The sequence below is a fragment of the Ranitomeya variabilis genome, chromosome 3, assembly GCF_051348905.1.
Source record: "Ranitomeya variabilis isolate aRanVar5 chromosome 3, aRanVar5.hap1, whole genome shotgun sequence".
NCBI classification, from domain to species: Eukaryota; Metazoa; Chordata; class Amphibia; order Anura; family Dendrobatidae; genus Ranitomeya; species Ranitomeya variabilis.
In genome coordinates, this window is record NC_135234.1 from 173322753 (window position 1) to 173346745 (window position 23993).

The following is a 23993-nucleotide window of genomic DNA, read 5'->3' on the forward strand; positions in this document are numbered from 1 at the left end:
CTGTCAGGCCAGTTTATCTTGTATTTCTTGTAGATTGTGAGCCCTCGCAGGCAGGGTCCTTTCTCCTCCTGTACCAGTCACCATGGCATAATAAATGGTGCTAATAATAATAAATAATATTTATACAGCACATTGAGTAAACCCATTTTTATCGTTCAGTGACATTTTGGCCACTAGGTGGTGCTGTTCCTGCAGAAACGTTTCAGCCTTTTTTTTGCATTCCGATATTTTACAGAACATTTTTAGCGAAAGTTCCTCTCTAAATAGTCACTTGGGCACAAATGTTGTATGTCGCTTCTGAAATAAACAGAGCACATATGTTTTTGTAAATATTTATTACTCTTAATAATCAAATACATAAAATTGTCTCAAATGATATACATGTATCTAGTTTCTTTACAGGAACTTTACAGTAATTCTGACATTTTCAGTTAAATAGGTTGTAACAATAACTGCATATGAACATAAGGCCTCTGTCATTGTACACAACAAAAGGAGCAGGGAAATTTGTACAGTAGTAAATTCCATAATGCTACATGAGCAATATATGCTACAGCATGCTATGTGGCATTGTCTCCAGGAAGCTTTAATGCTTGAAGGCCACAATAAGCAATATATATCATTCAATATCCGCTCCTTCATTGTATAAACTAAAGAAAAACTCCAGTCATTACATCACTTACATCAACGTTACCCCTATAGGAGACCAGTGATGATCAGGCTTGTAAAACGTGCAATAGACATGTTCCTTATTTCATCTCACATAGGTCACAATATTATACATCATTCCAAAGTGACTTCCGAAAATAAAGCAGAGCACAGCGCTCAGTGATTGGATGGGTGGAGGTGAGCATGCACCCCTCGGCTTCAAGATGGAGAATCCCATTTTCTGGGGTTTTAGAGACCTGTTATTGAGATCAGCAAGTTCTACCCTATCTTATGGAATAACCCCTTCATATATGGCTGAGAAGCCAAGGTCTACTGTAATGCAATAATCATACTGGCAGTGATTTCTGGGAGAACAACCTCATAGAATCATAGAATGGTAGAGTTGGAAGGGACCTCCTGGATCATCTGGTCTAACCCCCTGTTCAATGCAGGATTCACTATACCATCTCAGACAGATGTCTGCCCAGCCTCTGTTTGAAGACTTCCATTGAAGGAGAACTCACCACCTCTCGTGGCAGCCTGTTCCACTCATTGATCACCCTCACTGTCAAAAACTTTTTTCTAATCTGTAATCTGTATCTTCTCCCTTTCAGTTTCATTCCATTGGTTTTCACATACAGATACTATAGATAACTTTTTTTTTTTAATTTCTCTCTAGAGTTTTGCTTTAAGTACTAAGGTCTCATTCGGATGTCCTTTCATGTACAATTTTCATCAGGGCTTTGGACCGGATTTTCATCATTTGTTACAATGAGTGTTTTATTACTGATTTTGAAGTATGCAAAACCACTGCAAAGCTTGTCCTACCCATGCAACGCTATAAACTGACAGCATACGCCCATAGATACTTGTATGGGTAGCCATTACTTGTGTGGGGAATTTTTTTGCAGACGCACGATCCACAACTTAAAACCACAGACATGTCGGTAGCTGCATAGATGATAATGATATTAGTTCTATCCGTGGACAGAACACATACATGAAAAACAGCCATATTAAAGAGGCCTATGGGGTATCCATGGGACAGGTCATCTGTATGAGACTGGTGAAGATACCTCCTGGTTTTTTTTACGATGGAGCAAAAAAAACTGCTGATCAGTGGAGGTGCCAGGTGTTGGATGCCCACCAAATCCATATAAATGATAAATATGGTATCACTGCACAACCCCTTTACAAGGTTTAGCTGATATGGGTTGAGATTGCATGTACATTGGTACAACCATGCATGGCTTTTGCACATAGTCACATGGATCTGTTATACAGATCTGTAATATGGCGCCTACATAATTGTATAGGCATACAGTATGTCTTTGTGTCTCATATTTTATATGGCTGTGCACAAAGACCTCTTTTTTTCACAGATTCTTAATTCTTGTGTCATCACATACTGCATTATATTACTGACCCTTAGGGTATGTTTCCACTGTCCGTTTTGCCGGCGGGATCGCCGCAGCGGCGAAGCCGCTCGGCGCTAAGCCCCGCCCCCTTCCTGGGACGCGATGGTGCCGGATGTGTACAGTACACATCCGGGATCATCGCACCCCTCGCCATAGGGCCCTGTGATATGCCTTGCGGGGACGCTGCGTCCCCGCAAGGTGTACGGACATGCTGCGTTCTGAAAAGACGCGCAGCATGTCCGGAGTCGCAGGGCCGCCGCGTGCGGGTTTCCACGCATAGTGGAGACGGGATTTCATAAAATCCCCTCCACTATGCTGGAACATCTGGACGCTGCTTGTTTGACCCTGCAGCGTCAAACAAGCAGCGTTTACTGACCGTGGAAACATACCCTTAGAAGCATTACTTCAGGATTCACACACACAGAGGGCGCAGGGTCCATAATACAGATCCATAGGGGGCTGCCTGTGTAGTCGACCACTTAACTAGGCAGAGTCCTAACCCTGTAGTGTGGCTTGTAAATGATAACGCTCCAGCAGAACTTTACACACTGCTTGGAAACTTACTTAGTCCAGAAAATTATTTTCATGCACCATTGTGACCCCCACAAGACCAATCCACAACAGATTCCAAGGCACCGTGCACAGAAATGAGGTCGACAAAGCTACGTTTTATCCCTATTATTCTCTGGTAACTTGGACCCTGCTTAGGATTTCTAGGACACTACAATGAGACATGACTGAACAGATTGTGTGACATACACATTATTATCATTCATATTGCAGCCAATTCACTGTGTTCTTCCTAAACTCAGGTTTTTATATTTTTTCATTAAAAACTGGTAATTTCATGCCATCTCTGGATATATTGAACCAAGAGAAATAGAAAACCACAAATACATATCTACAATTTGTAGAGGGTCTACAGATGATAAACTCCTGTAAAATGCAGCCTGCACTCTGTAGTCAGAGGGAAGAATTATGTTACCCGGTGACAGAGGTGAACCACGCTTCGGTTTTAAAGCAGAGCATTTTTTTAGATTTACAGCAATTGTCCACCCTGGACCTAGAAACTGCCAATACATTTCTCATATACAGTCAACCTACCCTGGTGCCTTCCATTTGCCTTCTGCTTCCTCCTGTGCTCAGTTCAGTATTTTGTTCCTCCTGCTGTCAGGACTGTTGCCGCAGTGGCGTGGGGACTACAGTTTTGAGTCTAAACAAGGCCTCTCCTGACTTTTTTGTGCTGTGGTATAAGAAAGGCCGGGAGGTGCGGTTTAGATGCAACACTGTGCTCCTCAAGTCACTGTAGTGGCATTTTTGGAAGAACGGAATTCTAAGGAGGCGAACGAAGGGCGACTATACAGGAGAAATGTATAGTCACTTTTTAGTCCCATTGTTGAGGGTCACTATAAAGCATATATAGGAAGTGCTGGATAAGCATTCCCAAGAATCCTTGGCAAAACTGTAGCTTTATTGGGGACTTGTAAGTCCAATCACCTTTGTTTTCTAGCATATTGCATAGCTTTATACAATTTTACAAAGCTTGGTTACAGAAACAAGCAGATTGTCCAAGCTGACAGGCATGTAACAGTCCCTGTTGGTTAGGTAGCACTTTCATCCAGGTTTGGAGAAGAAGGCACGATGCAGATGATCACAACATATCTCTTGAATTACGGATAGCACAACAGAGAACCATGCTGAAGATCATTCCAAATGTCTGTAAAAAATACCAAAAGATAAAAGTTAATCAGTGTATCAATACAATGGAAAAACTACAATATGGTAAAGTAAAAGATTTGATGGCAATCTAAATGTACTGTTGACGCGTCACTAGGATGTGTCCTGACATAGTATGTTCGGTGCATACTCTGATGACAAGGGAAATGGGAACACTCAGCTTTCAATCTAGTTCTACATTTTAGGAGGAGTAATAGAGGGAAAGAGTCCAAAAAAACAATTGATATTTCATACGATAAACAAGTACAAGGTAAAACAGACATGGCAGAATAACTTGAGAGATTACCTATAAAAAGGTCAGTATAGGTCCTACAAGGATTGTCTTATTTTTCCCTTGTGTATTGAAAATTTTGCAAAGATATGAAGGATTTAACCTTTGAACTTTAGCTCAAAGGATTTTAACTAAGAATTTTAGAAAACCCAGGAGGCAACTTTTTCTAGAAATTGTAATGACAGCCTTAATAATGCTATTATAGGGCACCTGTCAGCAGGTTTTTCCCATATAACCTATGCCAACTACCTTTCAGCCCTGTGTTACAGCATTCTGGAATACTGTATACATGTCTCCAAGCCGCTCTGAAAAGAAAAAGAAAAAAAAAAGAAGCAGACCCTTTATTATACTCACCTACGGGGTGGATCGGGCCGGTCCGATGGACGTCCCTATTCTAGGTCAGGTCAGTGTTCTGCACTAGCACGGGGAAAGGCCAAGGAGCAGCAGTGCATACACACCACAGTACTTTGCTCTGCCCTCAACAGGACAGAGAGAAGTGTTCCTGCGCAGGAGCACCATGGAGGACATGGTGTGGATGACGTACAGTAGGACACGTCATCCACAAGAACCAGAGAAGTAGGATGGCATCGCAAGAGAGTAGGTGCTGGATCAAGATCAGCAATGCCCATCGGACCGGACAGCACCGCCCTGCAAGTGAGTCTAATAAAAGGTCTTTTGTTCTATTTGCAGGGCGGCTTGGAGACTTATATACTGTACTCCAGAATTGTGTACCAAATGGCTAAAATGTGGTGGCCGTAGTTTATATGGGAAAAACCAGTTGACAGGTTCCATTTAAGTTTACCTAGAAGCAAACCAAACTGATTAAATGTGGCTGAATAAAATTACACTGCGTTACAAAGATTTTGTCCCTCGGACAATTTTGAGGGTTCCTGATAGATTTTTGTCATGCTGATTTCAGAAATGACTTCAGATTTTTCCTATCACGTAAGGTTTTTAAGAAATGATATGAAACATTATAATATTCTGTTATAATTCTAAAAACATGGTTCACTGCACAACAAATTTCAGGGAATTCTTGTCCCCTGAGAAAATGCTATTGTATGTTATAGATTTTGATATGTGGAACACGAATATGTGCTCCAAAAGTCTGTATCACGTAAGGTTTTTAATCCCTTCATGACCGGAGCTTTTTTCAATTTTTTATTTTTCGCTCCCCTTCTTTCCAGAGCCATAACTTTTTTATTTTTCCGTCAATATGGCTATGTGAGGGCTTAATTTTTGCGGGACAAGCTGACGTTTTTATTATACCACCTTTGTGCAGATGCGTTCTTTTGATTGCCAGTTATTGCATTTTAATGCAATGTCACGGCGAACAAAAAAACGTAATTCTGGCGTTTTGATTGTTCTTTTTTTTATTGATAGATCTGGCGATTCTGAACGTGGCGATACCAAATATGTGTAGGTTTGATTTTTTTATTGTTTTATTTTGATTGGGCGAAATGGGGGTGATTTGAACTTTTATGTTTTTTTTATTATTTTTTTCATTTCTAAACACTTTTTTGTTTTACTTTTGGAAAGCTTCAATAGCCTCCATACGAGGCTAGAAGCTTCCATAGCGCGATCGCCTCTGCTACATAGAGGTGATGCTCAGATCACCTCTATGCAACAGAATTACAGGCTTGCTGTGAGCGCTGACCACAGGGTGGCGCTCATAGCAATCTGCCATCAACAATCATACAGGTCTCGAGGAGACCTCTGGTTGTGATGGCAATGCAGCGATGACCCCGATCACGTGACGGGGGTAGTCGCGCGTATTTCCGGACCGGCGTCTGAAAGTGCATTTAAATGCCTGCTGTCAGAGTTTGACATCAGCATTTAACTACTTAATAGGCACGGGAGGCAAGCTTGTAATTCTGCTGCATAGACGTGATCTGAGCATCACCTCTATGTAGTAGAGGCGATCGGGTTATGGCAGCCTCTAGCCTCCTATGGAGACTATTGAAGCATGCCAAAAGTAAAAAAAAAGCATTTAAAATAACACAAAAGTTCACCCCCCTTTCATCCCAATCAAAATAAAAAAAATTAAAAAAATCAAACCTACACATTTGGTATTGCCGCGTTCAGAATCGCCCGATCTATCAATGAAATAAAAAGAATTACCATGATCGCTAAACAGCGTAGCGATGAAAAAAATCAAAACGCCAGAATTACGTTTCTTTGGTTGCCGTGACATTGCAATGCAGTAACGGGCAATCAAATGAACGTATCTGCACAAATAAAAAACGTCAGCACGTTTCGCAAAAAAAAAAAAAAAAGAGCCCTCACACGGCCATATTGACGGAAAAATAAAAAAAGTTATGGCTCTGGAAAGAAGGGGAGCGAAAAACGAAAACGAAAAAAGCTCCTTCATGAAGGGGTTAAAACTAGTGTTGAGCGATACTTTCCGATATCGGAAAGTATCGGTATCGGAAAGTATCGGCCGATACCGTCAAAATATCGGATCCAATCCGATACCGATACCCGATCCCAATGCAAGTCAATGGGACGAAAATATCGGAATTAAAATAAACCCTTTATACACTTGTAGGTTCATTCTACATGAAGGAAAACAACTAAGAATAATGTAGGATGTATTGGGGGACGTGGCGGAGACATTAAAGGCACAGAGGTTTAGCCCAATGTAATAGAATAGCAGGATTTTTTTTTTTTTGGATGACGTTCGGCGTTAGAAAGAATTTGACTATGTTAATTTTTTTTTTTTTTTATGCCACATATTGATGTTTCACTACTTCAACGCCCTTCACCTTCTTTTTTTCTTCTCCCACGCTTTCTTCTTCATTATCCTCATCATCAGCTTCTTTGACATCAACTTCTTCACCTTATTCATCTTCTTCTTCATCTTCTACCTATTATTTTTTGGGTTACATTGTTCATATTCTTTTTATTTTACTATTATCTTCATCATATTCTACTTCTTCATCATATTCTTATTTGTGACAGGCATTCCTGTAGTTGTTATCTATAAAAGTTTGAAGATTACACCTTCCGTTCTGCCTGTCACAAAACAGTTACATTTGTCCGCGTTCAGTTTGGCCTGCAGCATCAGGCTTTATCCAGGGGCACCACGAGGAGGAACGGACTCACCCCCATACACTGCTTAGTCTTCTTCTGCTTATAATTTAGATAATATTTTTTGCTCTGATATTTAGTGTTATGCTTAATGTTCTTCTGCTCTTTGTTCTGCAGCCTCTTGTTCTTCTGCTTCTCGGTCTTCCAGGTCGTCGTCGTCTCCAGGGTCGTCGTCTCCAGGGTCGTCGTCTCCCGGGTCGTCGTCATCGGGGTGGTCTTCAGGGTCGTCGTCTCCGGGGTCGTCGTCATCACGGTGGTCTTCAGGGTCATCGTCTCCAGGGTCGTCGTCATCACGGTGGTTGTTGTCTCTGGTGTCGTTGTCATCTTAGGGGTGTTCTTCCGGGTCATCGTGTTTAGTCTCTTGAACTTGGAAATGTAGCAGAAGGTACAAGAAGGCTGAGAAAATGCCGAGAACCAGCTGATGGAACTGGAACTCGGATGGCTACCCAAAGGTCCAAGAGCCAATGGAACTACCGAGGACCAGCTGACGTTACTGGAACCCGGTTACTAAGCAGGAGGTACCCGTGCCTGAAAGCACTACCAAGGACCACCTGACGTTGGTGGAACTCGGATACCCAGAGGGAGGCACCTAAGCCAAAGGCTCTGCCCGGAACCAGCTGACGGTACTGGAACCAGGATGGGGAGCAGAAGGTACAAGAGCAAAAGACACTGCCGAGAACCAGCTGACGGTGCTGGAACCCGGATGGGTAGCCGAAGGTCCAAGAGCCAATGGAACTACCGAGGACCAGCTGACGTTACTGGAACCCGGTTACTAAGCAGGAGGTACCCGTGCCTGAAAGCACTACCAAGGACCACCTGACGTTGGTGGAACTCGGATACCCAGAGGGAGGCACCTAAGCCAAAGGCTCTGCCCGGAACCAGCTGACGGTACTGGAACCAGGATGTGGAGCAGAAGGTACAAGAGCAAGTGTCTGCGTGGCTTTTGCAGGACACGTTGCCGGCTGCACAGCAGGGGAACAGCTGGCGGTGCTGGACCCCACTGACACATTGGCGAGGTGTTTGGCTCTGTGCAGCCAGCACTTCCGGACAGCAACGAGCGGTGTTGTAGCCCGGGCTCTGCAGGGGGAGCAGAGTGTAGGCCGAAGCCTACTTGAACCAATTTCAAAGGTAACCTTTAACCCCCCCTCAGGGGTTAGAAAGTAGAAGAGCCACAGCTTATGCAGCAGTAGTGCTGCACAAGTCAAAGGTTGCTCTTTTAATTTCGCTCCTTGCACACGCTGAATGAAACACGTATAACATTTAGCCCTTTATACAGTCAAACTGTGTTGGAGGCGCGAGTTCCCTTTGTAATGAGACGCAGCACAGATGTCAAGAATCCCACCTTGGTGCTGGGTGCAGCCTCCTGAGCGTTGTTATTTGCTGTACAGGAGTCTGCGCTGTCGTGTTATCCCCTGGCCTAGCGCTGTTAGCGCTGCCCATCTTCTGACCTCATTTAATGTTGGCCGGTGCGGTTCGCGATGCCCATGAATCACAGCCCCGCAGTGTATTGACATAGTTTAAACACTGCGGGGCTGGGATTCATGGCCTGGCGCAGTACATATGTTCGCCTCTCGCTTGGGTTCTTACACCTGCTTCAGACTATGTGGCGTCATCTGATCCCTTATCGCATGCCACGGCCATGAAGCCGCACAGTCCGAAGAAGGCGGAAGGAGAGGAGGGACAGGCGAACTGATGCACTGATCCTGCCCATCAATCACACCCTCGCAGTCCCAATAAATAAGACACCGAGGGGCGTTGTGTGGGTCAGGGCGGCCGCAGAGGCGCAGGCAGCCAAACAATGATGCCAGAAGACGGGCAGCGCTACCAAGGGGGTTGCAGCGTGTCATTACAAAGGAAAGTCACACCACCGGGACGGTTAAATGGTCACACAGAGGACACATTGCAGACGTGTTTTCAGTTCCACATGTGCGAGGAGAATACGTTTCTGAGCCACCTTGCACACATGCAGCATTACCGCTGTACAAGGTGGCTGGATAACGTAAAAACGCCTGGGGGAGGGGGGACAGGTTCCCTTCAATTTCAGTTCTTGTGTCTGCGTGGCTTTTGCAGGACACGTTGCCGGCTGCACAGCAGGGGAACAGCTGGCGGTGCTGGACCCCACTGACACATTGGCTGGTGTTTTTCTCTGTGCAGCTAGCACATCTGGGCAAAAACTGGCGGTGTGTTAGAGCCCAGGGACAGCAGGAGGAGGAGCAGGAGGAGGAGGAGCAGGGGGAGGGGAGTGTAGGCCGAAGCCTGCACAGGCGGCAGCTTTGGGTGTGTTGTGTCTGCGTGGCTTTTGCAGGACACGTTGCCGGCTACACAGCAGGGGAACAGCTGGCGGTGCTGGACCCCACTGACACATTGGCGAGGTGTTTGGCTCTGTGCAGCCAGCACTTCCGGACAGCAACTAGCGTTGTTGGAGCCCGGGCTCTGCAGGTGGAGCAGAGTGTAGGCCGAAGCCTAATTGAACCGATTTCAAAAGTCACCTTTAACCCCCCCTCAGGGGTTACAAAGTAGAAGAGCCACAGCTTATGCAGCAGCAGTGCTGCGCAAGTCAAAGGTTGCTCTTGTAATTTTTCTCCTTGCACACGCTGAATGGAACACGTATAACATTTAGCCCTTTATACAGTCAAACTGTGTAATGGAGGCGAGAGTTCCCTTTGTAATGAGACGCAGCACAGGTGTCAAGAATCCCACCTTGGTGCTGGGTGCAGCCTCCCGAGCGTTGTTATTTGCTGTACAGGAGTCTGCGCTGTCGTGTTATCCCCTGGCCTAGCGCCGTTAGCGCTGCCCATCTTCTGGCATCATGTAATGTCGGCCGGTGCGGTTCGCGATGACCATGAATCCCAGCCCCGCAGTGTCTTAACATTGTTAAAACACTGCGGGGCTGGGATTCAGGGCCTGGCGCAGCACATATGTTCGCCTCTCACACTCGGGTCCTTACACCCGCTTCAGACTGTGCGGCGTCATCTGATCCCTTATCGCATGCCACGGCCATGAAGCCGCACAGTCCGAAGAAGGCGGAAGGAGAGGAGGGACAGGCGAACTGATGCACTGATCCTGCCCATCAATCACACCCTCGCAGTCCCAATAAATAAGACACCGAGGGGCGTTGTGTGGGTCAGGGCGGCCGCAGAGGCGCAGGCAGCCAAACAATGATGCCAGAAGACGGGCAGCGCTACCAAGGGGGTTGCAGCGTGTCATTACAAAGGAAAGTCACACCACCGGGACGGTTAAATGGTCACACAGAGGACACATTGCAGACGTGTTTTCAGTTCCACATGTGCGAGGAGAATACGTTTCTGAGCCACCTTGCACACATGCAGCATTACCGCTGTACAAGGTGGCTGGATAACGTAAAAACGCCTGGGGGAGGGGGGACAGGTTCCCTTCAATTTCAGTTCTTGTGTCTGCGTGGCTTTTGCAGGACACGTTGCCGGCTGCACAGCAGGGGAACAGCTGGCGGTGCTGGACCCCACTGACACATTGGCTGGTGTTTTTCTCTGTGCAGCTAGCACATCTGGGCAAAAACTGGCGGTGTGTTAGAGCCCAGGGACAGCAGGAGGAGGAGCAGGAGGAGGAGGAGCAGGGGGAGGGGAGTGTAGGCCGAAGCCTGCACAGGCGGCAGCTTTGGGTGTGTTGTGTCTGCGTGGCTTTTGCAGGACACGTTGCCGGCTACACAGCAGGGGAACAGCTGGCGGTGCTGGACCCCACTGACACATTGGCGAGGTGTTTGGCTCTGTGCAGCCAGCACTTCCGGACAGCAACTAGCGTTGTTGGAGCCCGGGCTCTGCAGGTGGAGCAGAGTGTAGGCCGAAGCCTAATTGAACCGATTTCAAAAGTCACCTTTAACCCCCCCTCAGGGGTTACAAAGTAGAAGAGCCACAGCTTATGCAGCAGCAGTGCTGCGCAAGTCAAAGGTTGCTCTTGTAATTTTTCTCCTTGCACACGCTGAATGGAACACGTATAACATTTAGCCCTTTATACAGTCAAACTGTGTAATGGAGGCGAGAGTTCCCTTTGTAATGAGACGCAGCACAGGTGTCAAGAATCCCACCTTGGTGCTGGGTGCAGCCTCCCGAGCGTTGTTATTTGCTGTACAGGAGTCTGCGCTGTCGTGTTATCCCCTGGCCTAGCGCCGTTAGCGCTGCCCATCTTCTGGCATCATGTAATGTCGGCCGGTGCGGTTCGCGATGACCATGAATCCCAGCCCCGCAGTGTCTTAACATTGTTAAAACACTGCGGGGCTGGGATTCAGGGCCTGGCGCAGCACATATGTTCGCCTCTCACACTCGGGTCCTTACACCCGCTTCAGACTGTGCGGCGTCATCTGATCCCTTATCGCATGCCACGGCCATGAAGCCGCACAGTCCGAAGAAGGCGGAAGGAGAGGAGGGACAGGCGAACTGATGCACTGATCCTGCCCATCAATCACACCCTCGCAGTCCCATTAAATAAGACAACGAGGGCTGTTGTGTGGGTCAGGGCGGCCGCAGAAGCGCAGCCAGCCAAACAATGATGCCAGAAGACGGGCAGCGTTACCAAGGAGCTTGTTGCGTGTGTCAATACAAAGTCAAATCACACCTGAGGGACGTTTTAATGGTCACAGAGGACACATTTTAGACGTGTTCACTTCAACATGGGCAAGGAGAATAAGTTTCTGAGCCACCTTGAACACATGCAGCATTACTGCTGTTCAAGGTAGCTGTAAAACATAGAAACACCTGGGGGAGGGGGGACAGGTTCCCTTCAATTTCAGTTCTTGTGTCTGCGTGGCGGTCGCAGGACACGTTGCCGGCTACACAGCAGGGGAACAGCTGGCGGTGCTGGACCCCACTGACACATTGGCTGGTGTTTTTCTCTGTGCAGCTAGCACATCTGGGCAAAAACTGGCGGTGTTAGAGCCCAGGGTCAGCAGGAGGAGCAGGGGGAGCGGAGTGTAGGCCGAAGCCTGCACTCGAGCAAGTTGAAAGGAAACCTTTAACCCCCCCCCCCCCCAGGCGTTTGTAGCTGAAAGAGCCATTGTGTACAGCACTAATGCTGGAAAAGGTAAACTTAGCTCTTTTAATTATGGTCCTTGTACATGCGGAACCTAACATTTATGAAATGTGTCCCCACACAGCGTTAAACCGTCCGGTAGGTGGAACTTTCCTTTGTCGTGTGACGCAGCACAGCCATCATTTTTACCCCCTTGTCGCCGTTCGCCCCCTCCTCAGCGTTGTTTGAATCTGTCCCGGAGCCTGCGCTGTTAGGTTAGCCCATGGCCATGCACACATGTTGCGCTGCCCGTCTTCTGACCTCATTTGGTGTCAGGCTGGCTGCGCCTGTGCGGGTGCGCTGGCCGAGATCCCGCCTCGCAGTGTCGTCTCATGTAATCCCACCGCGGGCCTGTGATCCGTGCCCGTGCGCAGTGCATATCCTCTCCTCTCACTCCCCTCCCTACGGCTTTTTCAGACTGTGCGGTGTCACGGCCGTGGCATGCTATTAGGGACCAGCTGACATCGCACAGTCTGAAGAAGCCATAGGGAGGGGAGTGAGAGGAGAGGATATGCACTGCGCACGGGCACGGATCACAGGCCCGCGGTGGGATTACATTAGACGACACTGCGAGGCGGGATCTCGGCCAGCGCACCCGCACAGGCGCAGCCAGCCTGACACCAAATGAGGTCAGAAGACGGGCAGCGCAACATGTGTGCATGGCCAAGGGCTAACCTAACAGCGCAGGCTCCGGGACAGATTCAAACAACGCTGAGGAGGGGGCGCACGGCGCCAAGGGGGTAAAAATGATGGCTGTGCTGCGTCACACGACAAAGGAAAGTTCCACCTACCGGACGGTGTAACGCTGTGTGGGGACACATTTCATAAGTGTTTGGTTCAGCATGTGCAAGGAGCATCACGAAAAGAGGCACTTTTTCCCTTTGCATCATTACTGCTGCACAAGGTGGCTCCTTCAGTAACAAACGCCTGGGGGGGGGGGGGGGGGTCAGGTTCCCTTACATTTAACTTGTTGTGCCTGCGTGGCGGTCGCAGTACACGTTGCCGTATACACAGCAGGGGAACAGCTGACGTTACTGAACCCCAATAACAGAGGAGGGACTGTTGACTGTGCGTACAGCACTTCTGGACGGCAACTGGCGGTGTTGGAGCCCAGGGACAGGTGGAGGAGGAGGAGGTTGGAGGAGGTAGGAGGGATTGCCACACACACAGCAGGGGAACAGCTGACGTTACTGAACCCCAATAACAGAGGAGGGACTGTTGACTGTGCGTACAGCACTTCTGGACGGCAACTGGCGGTGTTGGAGCCCAGGGACAGGTGGAGGAGGAGGAGGTTGGAGGAGGTAGGAGGGATTGCCACACACACAGCAGGGGAACAGCTGACGTTACTGAACCCCAATAACAGAGGAGCGACTGTTGACTGTGCGTACAGCACTTCTGGACGGCAACTGGCGGTGTTGGAGCCCAGGGACAGGTGGAGGAGGAGGAGGTTGGAGGAGGTAGGAGGAGGTAGGAGGGATTGCCACACACACAGCAGGGGAACAGCTGACGTTACTGAACCCCAATAACAGAGGAGCGACTGTTGACTGTGCGTACAGCACTTCTGGACGGCAACTGGCGGTGTTGGAGCCCAGGGACAGGTGGAGGAGGAGGAGGTTGGAGGAGGTAGGAGGAGGTAGGAGGGATTGCCACACACACAGCAGGGGAACAGCTGACGTTACTGAACCCCAATAACAGAGGAGGGACTGTTGACTGTGCGTACAGCACTTCTGGACGGCAACTGGCGGTGTTGGAGCCCAGGGGCAGGTGGAGGAGGAGGAGGTAGGAGGAGGTAGGAGGGATTGCCACACACACAGCAGGGGAACAGCTGACGTTACTGAACCCCAATAACAGAGGAGGGACTGTTGACTGTGCGTACAGCACTTCTGGACGGCAACTGGCGGTGTTGGAGCCCAGGGACAGGTGGAGGAGGAGGAGGTTGGAGGAGGTAGGAGGGATTGCCACACACACAGCAGGGGAACAGCTGACGTTACTGAACCCCAATAACAGAGGAGCGACTGTTGACTGTGCGTACAGCACTTCTGGACGGCAACTGGCGGTGTTGGAGCCCAGGGACAGGTGGAGGAGGAGGAGGTTGGAGGAGGTAGGAGGGATTGCCACACACACAGCAGGGGAACAGCTGACGTTACTGAACCCCAATAACAGAGGAGCGACTGTTGACTGTGCGTACAGCACTTCTGGACGGCAACTGGCGGTGTTGGAGCCCAGGGACAGGTGGAGGAGGAGGAGGTTGGAGGAGGTAGGAGGGATTGCCACACACACAGCAGGGGAACAGCTGACGTTACTGAACCCCAATAACAGAGGAGCGACTGTTGACTGTGCGTACAGCACTTCTGGACGGCAACTGGCGGTGTTGGAGCCCAGGGACAGGTGGAGGAGGAGGAGGTTGGAGGAGGTAGGAGGGATTGCCACACACACAGCAGGGGAACAGCTGACGTTACTGAACCCCAATAACAGAGGAGCGACTGTTGACTGTGCGTACAGCACCTCTGGACGGCAACTGGCGGTGTTGGAGCCCAGGGACAGGTGGAGGAGGAGGAGGTTGGAGGAGGTAGGAGGGATTGCCACACACACAGCAGGGGAACAGCTGACGTTACTGAACCCCAATAACAGAGGAGCGACTGTTGGGACTGTGCGTACAGCACTACCAGGCAACAACTAGCGGTGTTGGAGCCCAGGGACAGGTGGAAAAGCAGAGGAACACAATGTAGGCCGAAGCCTGAGAAAGTCGAAAGGGAACCTTTAACCCCCCCCCAAGGCGTTTGTAGCTGAAAGAGCCAGCTTGTGCAGCACAAAAGATGCAAAAGGAAAAGGTGGCTCTTTTCATCATGCTCCTTGCAAACACAGAACTAAACACTTATAAAATGTGTCCCCTGCAACCGTAAAACCGTCCCGGAGGTGGGACTTTCCTTCGTAATGTGACGCAGCCCAGCCGTCATTCCTACCCCCCCGGCGCCGCGCACCGGCTCCTCAGCGTTGTTTTATTCCGTCCAGGAGCCTGCGCTGTTATGTTATCCCGTGGCCAGGCACACTTAGCGCTGCCCGTCTTCTGGCATCATTTGGTGTCTGGATGGCTGCGCCTGTGCGGCCGCGCTGGCAGAGAGCCCGCCTCGCAGTGTCTTCTGATTTAATCCCACTGGGGGCCTGGGATCCATGGACATGCGCAGTGCATATCTGAACCTCCACCTCTCACTCATCTCCCTATGGCTTCTTCAGACTGTGCGGTGTCACGGCCGTGGCATGCTGTTAGGGACCAGCTGACACCGAACAGTCTGAAGAAGCCATAGGGAAATGAGTGAGAGGTGGAGGTTCAGATATGCACTGCGCATGTCCATGGATCCCAGGCCCCCAGTGGGATTAAATCAGAAGACACTGCGAGGCGGGCTCTCTGCCAGCGCGGCCGCACAGGCGCAGCCATCCAGACACCAAATGATGCCAGAAGACGGGCAGCGCTAAGTGTGCCTGGCCACGGGATAACATAACAGCGCAGGCTCCTGGACGGAATAAAACAACGCTGAGGAGCCGGTGCGCGGCGCCGGGGGGGTAGGAATGACGGCTGGGCTGCGTCACATTACGAAGGAAAGTCCCACCTCCGGGACGGTTTTACGGTATCAGTGGACACATTTTATAAGTGTTAAGTTCTGCGTGTGCAAGGAGCTAAACAAAAATAGCTACCTTTTCCTTGGGCAGCATTACTGCTGCACAAGGTGGCTCTTTCAGTAACAAACGCCTTGGGGGGGGGGGGACAGATTCCCTTACATTTCAGTTGTTGTGTCAGCGTGGCGGTCGCATGACACATTGCCGGCTACACAGCTGGGGATCAGCTGACGTTACTGAAACCCAATAACACTGGGTCGTATGTTTTGACTGTGCAGACGGCACGTCTGAGCCTCAACTGGCGGTGTTGGAGCCCAGGAATTTAAGTTCAGGTGGTAGAAAGATGAACACAACAGGAGACCTGGATAACGTATACAGTGACCTAATTATTCAATCAGGAGGAGGAGTGGCAAATTCCGGCGAGATCCAGGCCTTGTTCATTTTCAGGAAAGTAAGCCGGTCAACGTTATCGGAGGATAGTCGCATGCGACGGTCAGTTAGTACACCACCTGCAGCACTAAAGACACGTTCCGATAATACACTGGCCGCAGGGCAAGACAGCACCTCCAATGCATACTGGCTTAGCTCTGGCCATGTATCCAGCTTTGAGACCCAAAACTTGAAAGGGGAAGAGCCGTCTGGGAGTACAGCAAGAGGGCAAGACATGTAGTCTGTCACCATCTGACGGAACCGTTGCCTCCTGCTGACTGGAGCCGTCTGTGATGGTGTAGACTTTTGTGGCGGGCACAGAAAACTGTGCCACAGTTCGGCCATACTGGTCTTGCCTTGGGCAGAGGCACTGCTTCTGCTCCCTCTTTGTGCAGAGCCTCCACCACGGCCTGGACGCACTGAGCTGCTTTGGAATGCACTAGCAGCACTTCTCTCAGTTGGAATGGAGAAGATGATGGAATTGACCAGTGTGTCTTGGTACTCCCGCATTTTTCGCTCCCGGTTCAACGGTGTGATGAGGCTTTCTACGTTGTCCCGGTAGCGAGGATCGAGGAGGGTGAACACCCAATAATCAGACATGTTGAGAATGTGGGCGATGCGGCGGTCGTTTCTCAGGCACTGCAGCATGTAATCCACCATGTGCTGCAGACTGCCAACTGCCCAAGAAACGCTGTCCCCTGCTGGAGGCGTGATCTCTGCCCGCTCGTCATCACCCCACCCTCGCTGTACACACTGAGTACTGGACAATTGTGTAACTCCCTCCTCTGGACGGATGTCTTCCTCCTCCATTGACTCCTCCTCATCCTCCTCACAAACGGTCCCCTGCCTACGCGTTTGTGAGGAACCACGTGGCGCTGACTGTCCAGAAGATGATGGAAATGGTGAATCCTCATCCTCCACCTCTTCCACAACATCATCCCTTAGCGCTTGCAGTGATTTTTCAAGCAGGCAGATAAGGGGGACAGTCATGCTGACTAGTGCATCATCTGCACTCGCCATCCGCGTGGAATAATCAAAGGGACGCAAAACCTGGCAGACGTCATTCATAGTGGCCCACTCTGTGGTTGTGAAGTCTGTACGGCGCTGACTGCGACTTTTTTGCGCCTGAAGCAGCTGGTACTCCATTACAGCTTGCTGCTGCTCACACAACCGCTCCAACATATGTAACGTGGAATTCCACCTGGTAGGTAGGTCACATATGATGCGATGTTCCGGCAGGCGGTGTCGGCGCTGCAGAGCCGCAATGCGCGCTTTTGCCGTGCTGGAACGCCGCAAGTGAGCACACTCTAGGCGGACCTTGTGCAGCAGTGCATCAAGATCCGGATAGTCCCTCAAAAAGCTCTGCACGACCAAATTGAGCACATGTGCCAGACATGGGATGTGAGTGAGGTTGCCGAGGCCCAGAGCTGCCACCAGATTTCGGCCATTATCACACACTACCATGCCTGGCTGGAGATTCGCTGGCACAAACCACACATCGCTCTCCTGCTTGATGGCATTCCAGAGCTCCTGCGCTGTGTGGCTACGATTCCCCAAGAAAATTAATTTCAAGACGGCCTGTTGACGTTTGGCCACGGCTGTGCTCATGTCGGTCGTAACAGGTACACGTTCATCACGGGTCCATGTGGAGGTGGACTGTGACGGCTCCTGCAGCGATGATTCTGAGGAACTGGTGTAAGAGGAGGAGTCAATGCGTACAGAATGGATTCCTGCAATCCTTGGAGTGGGCAGGACACGTCCTGCGCCACTCGCACGGTCTGTACCCGGCTCAACGACATTAACCCAATGGGCAGTGAGGGAAAGGTATCGCCCCTGTCCATGTTGACTGGTCCACGCATCGGTGGTGAGGTGGACCTTGCTACTGACGGCGTTCAGTAGCGCGTGTTTTATGTGTCCCTCCACATGCTTCTGCAGGGCAGGGACGGCTTGCCTGCTGAAGTAAAAGCGGCTGGGCACATTGTACTGTGGGACTGCCAATGACATCAAGTCACGGAAGCTGTCAGTCTCCACCAGCCTGAATGACAGCATTTCCAGTGACAGAAGTTTGGCAATGCCTGCAGTCAGAGCCTGTGCTCGTGGGTGGTTTGACGAGAAAGGCCGCCTTTTCTCCCATGCCTGTACTACCGATGGCTGTAGACTGGGCTGGGAGTGTGTGGATGACTGGGAAAGTGGCGCTGCGGGTGGAATTACAGCGGGTCTCTGGACAACAGGGGCAGAGGTTCTTCCACGGCGATCCTGGGAGGACGCCGAACCAGCTGCGTGTGAGGTAGAGGAAGAGGCAACACGAGCTGAAGAGGTGGTAGCTGCCGCTGTTGGTTGGCCTACCTCTTCAGTGTGTTTTTCTAACTCCGCCGGGTGCCTGTTGCGCACATGTTTCCACATGTTGGAGGTATTGAGGTTGCTGACATTTTTCCCTCTTTTGACTTTTTGATGACACACGTTGCATCTGACATAGCAAATGTCATCTGCAACTGTGTCAAAAAAGGACCAGGCACTGCAAGTCTTGGGAGCGCCCTTTTTGGCTTTTGGAAGAGACATGCTCCTAACGGGTGCCAAAGCGGAGGCTGCAGGATCCGCAGTCTTCCCCCTCCCTCTCCCTCTTTGGGCCGTACGGGGAATCTCTTCCTCAGAGCTGCTCCCACCACCTTCCTGTCCCTCACGCCAAGATGGGTCGAGGACCTCATCATCTACACTACCCTCTGCCCCCAACTGCTCCTCCTGGGTAGTCTCAGCAGCAGAGCACGCACCAGTAAGTGGCACCTGAGTGTCATCATCAGCTGATGCGGCCTGCGATGTGGTGACCGGAGCCACTGGCCCACCCGCCTCTTCAGAGGAAGACAGAAAAAGCTGTTGGGCATCACTGCACCCTGCCTCTTCTTCCATTTCTCCAATGCTGCTTGGCTGGCCCCCTGTTTCCAAGCCAAGAGATTCAGAGAACAGAAGTAGAGACGGCTCCTGTCCTGGGCTCTCTGTCTGCCTGGGCAATTTGGCAGGTGGTGAAGAGACAGATGGCTGCTCTCCAGTGCTCTGTGTCTGAGAGGATGTGGCACTAATGGAAGTTGATGCATTAGCTGCCATCCATCCGACAACAGCTTCAATTTGTTCTTCACGCAGCAGCGGTGTACGGCGCTCGGACACAAAGCTTCGCATGAACGACTGTTGCCTGGTGAAAGTGGGTGCTGATGAGTCACCGGTGCCCGCAGCAGGCACAGAATCCCCACGTCCCCTCCCTGCTCCGCGACGGCTCCCACGCCCCCGTGCCTTACTCACTGCCTTCTTCATCTTGGTTGACTGATAAAGATAAGCAGAAAAGTACTAACGGATTTGTGTGCTTATTCCTGAGCAACTCCTCCTAACAGGTATAAGAAGCACTAATTATCTAAAGTGTGGACTAGACTTTAATATGAGCTAATGTGGCCTACAGAAATGTAAAGTGGTGTAACTGGTGTGTTTGGTGAACTTTATTATTTATTTATTTTTTGGGGGCTGAACTGACAACAGATAGAGCTGCAGTCACACGGAGACCGTGCAGACAGCCGTAAACGGCGCTACAAGGCCCAAAAACCCTCCTCTACTTTATCCTATGTAGTGTTTTTCCACAAATTAGCTGGAGACGGGTGGAAAGACACTAATAGGATTTTTTTAAATTAATTAGCAGCAGACTACACTACTTTGAAAAAAAAGAAAATTGATTTGGCGGTATGACGCAGTGAAAAACCCTGAGCTGGAGACAACCAGGCTACAGCTGCTCACAGATTACAGGGCGAGCTGCAGTCACACGGAGACCGTGCAGACAGCCGTAAACGGCGCTGCAAGGCCCAAAAACCCTCCTCTACTTTATCCTATGTAGTGTTTTTCCACAAATTAGCTGGAGACGGGTGGAAAGACACTAATAGGATTTTTTAAAATTAATTAGCAGCAGACTACACTACTTTGAAAAAAAAGAAAATTGATTTGGCGGTATGACGCAGTGAAAAACCCTGAGCTGGAGACAACCAGGCTACAGCTGCTCACAGATTACAGGGCGAGCTGCAGTCACACGGAGACCGTGCAGACAGCCGTAAACGGCGCTGCAAGGCCCAAAAACCCTCCTCTACTTTATCCTATGTAGTGTTTTTCCACAAATTAGCTGGAGACGGGTGGAAAGACACTAATAGGATTTTTTTGAATAAATTAGCAGCAGACTACACTACTTGGGAAAAAAAAAAAAAAAAGGAACAGTATGAGGCAATGAACCACCCTCCCTGAACTGAATACAACCAACTATGGATGGCCTATGTGGCTGCACTCAGACTGGAGACTGGGCTGCACTCACACACACACACACACAGACCCTGCAGATCGCTGTGAAAACAGCGCTACAAGGCAAAAGCAAGGTGAATAGTAGGTGAACACAGCGGTTGCTAAATTAGCCTTTGGAAAGCACAAAGAAGCAAATCGCTATCTCTAAACTGTCCCTCAGTCAGCAAACAGCGTCCTGTCACTAACTGAATTCACAGCAGAGTGATCGCAAAATGGCGCCAGCGACTTTTAAACTGCATCATGACATCATTACACCAGCCAATCACAGCCTTGCCAGTAGTTTCATGCCCTCCATGCTAAACAGGATGTGCCCACACTTGGAATCAATCTCATTGGCTGAATTTCTGCTTTTTGAATCTTAGAACTTCCGATTCCGGTATCCGATACGCGGCAAGTATCGGAATCCCGGTATCGGAATTCCGATACCGCAAGTATCGGCCGATACCCGATACTTGCGGTATCGGAATGCTCAACACTAGTTAAAACCCTTACGTGATACAGACTTTTGAAGCACATATTCGTGTTCAGCATATCAAAATCTATAAGATACAATCAAATTTTCTCAGGGGACAAAAACTTCCCTGAAATTTGTTGCACAGTGTTATTAACAAATTGACAGAAAAGGGCAATTATTGGAACTTTTTCACAATAATTAACATTTTATTTTATCATTGATTTTTACTATCAAACCCTGGACTTTAAATGTAATTTGCATTTCTTCATTTCAAGAATCAATAGTCTTCTTTTTGTTGTCTAGACAGGATACATGTCTCACTGCTGCAGAAGACTTCATATTACAACAAAAATGATTCATAACCACACAGATGATAGTCAGTTTTATTACTTAGTGGTATTTGTGGTTTTAGAATTGAGCAATGTCCAAGAACTGAGAAAAGTGATGGAGTTTAGACTTTCTACTGTATTAGAAATCCTTTGTACTACTAAGGTAACGAAGGGCATGATCTGCTTATCTGAGGATAGGAGGGGGACCGGAACCAGTTACTAAACCCTGTTAGTACACACTAATCCACACCTCCTCCATCTCAAACTTGTTTCGCTGGTAACCTGCTTCATCATAAGTTTGTGTGGCCTATAGCCGAAAGACAAATGTTTTAAAACCACCCTGCACGTAGAATAATCAATTAAATGCTATGGTGATAAGAGGACTATTAAAAAGTTTTATATACAGTGAGGAGGGACTTCTGATTTTGGAAATATCAGAAGTTTTGCAACATTTTAACCTGGATTAGAAAAGTGACATCTTATTAAAATGTAGTTAATTAAAAGGTGGTAGCACTACATTAGTAACGCCAAATGTATGGGGCAGGGATGAAACAGGCAAAGAAATTCTGCTGCAACTTTCTTTGCCATACCAAGCTGATAAACCCATTAGATGTTATGGCCAATACTGACAGTTGCATTTAGTGGTTTGACAGGTGGTATAGGCTCCCTCTATTGCCCACTTGATACTAGTTAATGTTTTAATGGGTTAATGGTTTAACATAACACCATCTGTAAAAAAGCAGAAGTTGAAAGGAGGATGGTTTCTACTGTACAAACACACGTCAAAATCGACAATAGACTACATCAAAAGGCGCAAACTGTCCTCACAGTCCCCTGATCTGAACATCACTGAAAATCTGTGGCAAGATCTCAAAATAGCAGTTTATGCAAGACAACCCAGGAATCACACAGAACATTTTTTCAAGGAGGAATGGGTGAAAATCCCTCAAACAAAAAATGAAAGACTTAGCGCACTACAAAAAATGTTTTTAAAAGCGGTGATACTTTCAAAAGGAGGTGCTAATAGATACTAACAATGCAGGGTGCACAAACTTTTGCATTGGCCCAATTTTCTGTGTGTAATTTTTAAAATGTAAAAAAAAAATTATATTTTTTTAGCCTAAAATACAAAGGAAATGTGTCGTCTTTTACTTTAGCCCTTTTAGAGATAATTTAATCTTCAACTTGCTTAACTGTTTATAGCAATAATTGACCAGGGGTACCAAAACTTTTACATGCCACTGTAAGTCCGTATGCTTCTGCTTACTTTTTTATCTATTCTATTTCTGTATTATTTGAGTTGACATCTCTTAATCTGAGAGTCTACTGTATGAAAAAAAGTATTTTCAATAGGTAATTTTTTAATATTAACCCCTTAACAACTGACGATACGCCTTTTAACGGCGGCAGTTAAGGGTACTTAAACCACAGCGCCGTTAATTAACGGTGCAGTGGAAAAAGTGTATAGCGCCTCCCCAGAGTGGGATTTTCTCTGGGGTCTCAGTTGCCAGGGGTAGCCGAGACCCCAGAGAACATGATTTGGGTCGGTTTTTATCAACCCCCGGATTGCGATCGCCGGTAAATAACCGCTTACCGGCGGCGGCAAAAAAACCCAAAAACGCGATTTCCCACTTAGTTTCTCTGTCCTCTGATGTGATCGCACATCAGAGGACAGAGAAATGGGGTCCCCGATAGCCCCCTATACTCACCCATTCCCCCGATGCTCTTCGTGGCTCCCGATGGGCGCAGCCATCTTTTTCCAGGAAAAAAATGGCGGGCGCGTGCGTAGTGCGCCAGCAGATCTTTGGGGTCTCGGCTGCAGGGAGTAGCCGAGACCCCAAAGAACATGATCAGGGTCGGTTTTTACCGACCCGTTTTGCGATCGCCAGTAATTAACAGTTTAGCGGCGACTGCAAAAAGAAAAAAAAAAAGCGGCGTGTCATTCTATGTCCTCTGATGTGATTGCACATCAGAGGACAGAGAAATAGGGGGATCGGGGACCCTGTTATACTTACCGGTGTCCCTGGGTCCTCCTGCGTCCTCTCCTGGCCGACGGCTCTTTCCTCCGGCAAGAAAATGGCGGGCGCATGCGCAGTGCGCCCGCTGTGATCTGCCGGGCAGCAGAGGAAGATTCTTCCTCTTTTTTTATTTTGGTCATTGTGAGATCCTATCACAGTGATCAAAATAAAAAAATAGTAAATAACCCCCCCCCCTTTATCACACCCCCTTAGTTAGGAAAAAGTCATTTTTGTAGAAAAAATTTGATTTTTTACTTTCACGGCTCTGTGAAGCACCTGGGGGTTTAAAGTGCTCATCACACATCTTGATAAGTTCCTTAAGGGGTCTAGGTTTCAAAATGGTGTCACTTGTGGGGGCGTTTCTACTGTTTAGGCACATCAGGGGCTCTCCAAACGCGACATGGCGTCCGATCTCAATTCCAGCCAATTCTGCATTGAAAAAGTCAAACGGTGCTCCTTCTCTTCCAAGCCCTGCCGTGCGCCCAAACAGTGGTTTACCCCCACATATGGGGTATCGGCGTATTCAGGAGAAATTGCACAACAAATTTTGTGGTTAATTTTCTCTTTTTACACTTGTGAAAATAAAAAAAATTGGTTCTGAACTAAAATGTTTGCAAAAAA

At 48.7% G+C, this 23993-nt stretch overlaps 1 protein-coding gene across 2 annotated transcripts in view; it reads right to left on the minus strand.

Annotated features, from left to right (window-relative positions):
- Positions 1-325: 325 nt before the first annotated feature.
- The window catches only part of LOC143815564 (tetraspanin-2-like), a 255869-nt gene continuing 232201 nt past the window's right edge, over positions 326-23993 (minus strand). Inside the window, exons 8-9 of one of the 2 annotated variants that reach the window (XR_013223773.1) lie at positions 2456-3783; positions 326-2075 (exon numbers count right to left, since the gene is read on the minus strand). Coding sequence is in view for 1 of the 2 variants with exons in the window: in XM_077294885.1 (XP_077151000.1) it covers positions 3718-3783 (66 nt within the window). In the remaining variant the exon portion in view is untranslated. Of the gene's footprint in view, positions 3784-23993 lie in introns of both variants that reach the window. The other variant, XM_077294885.1, reaches the window with a different exon arrangement.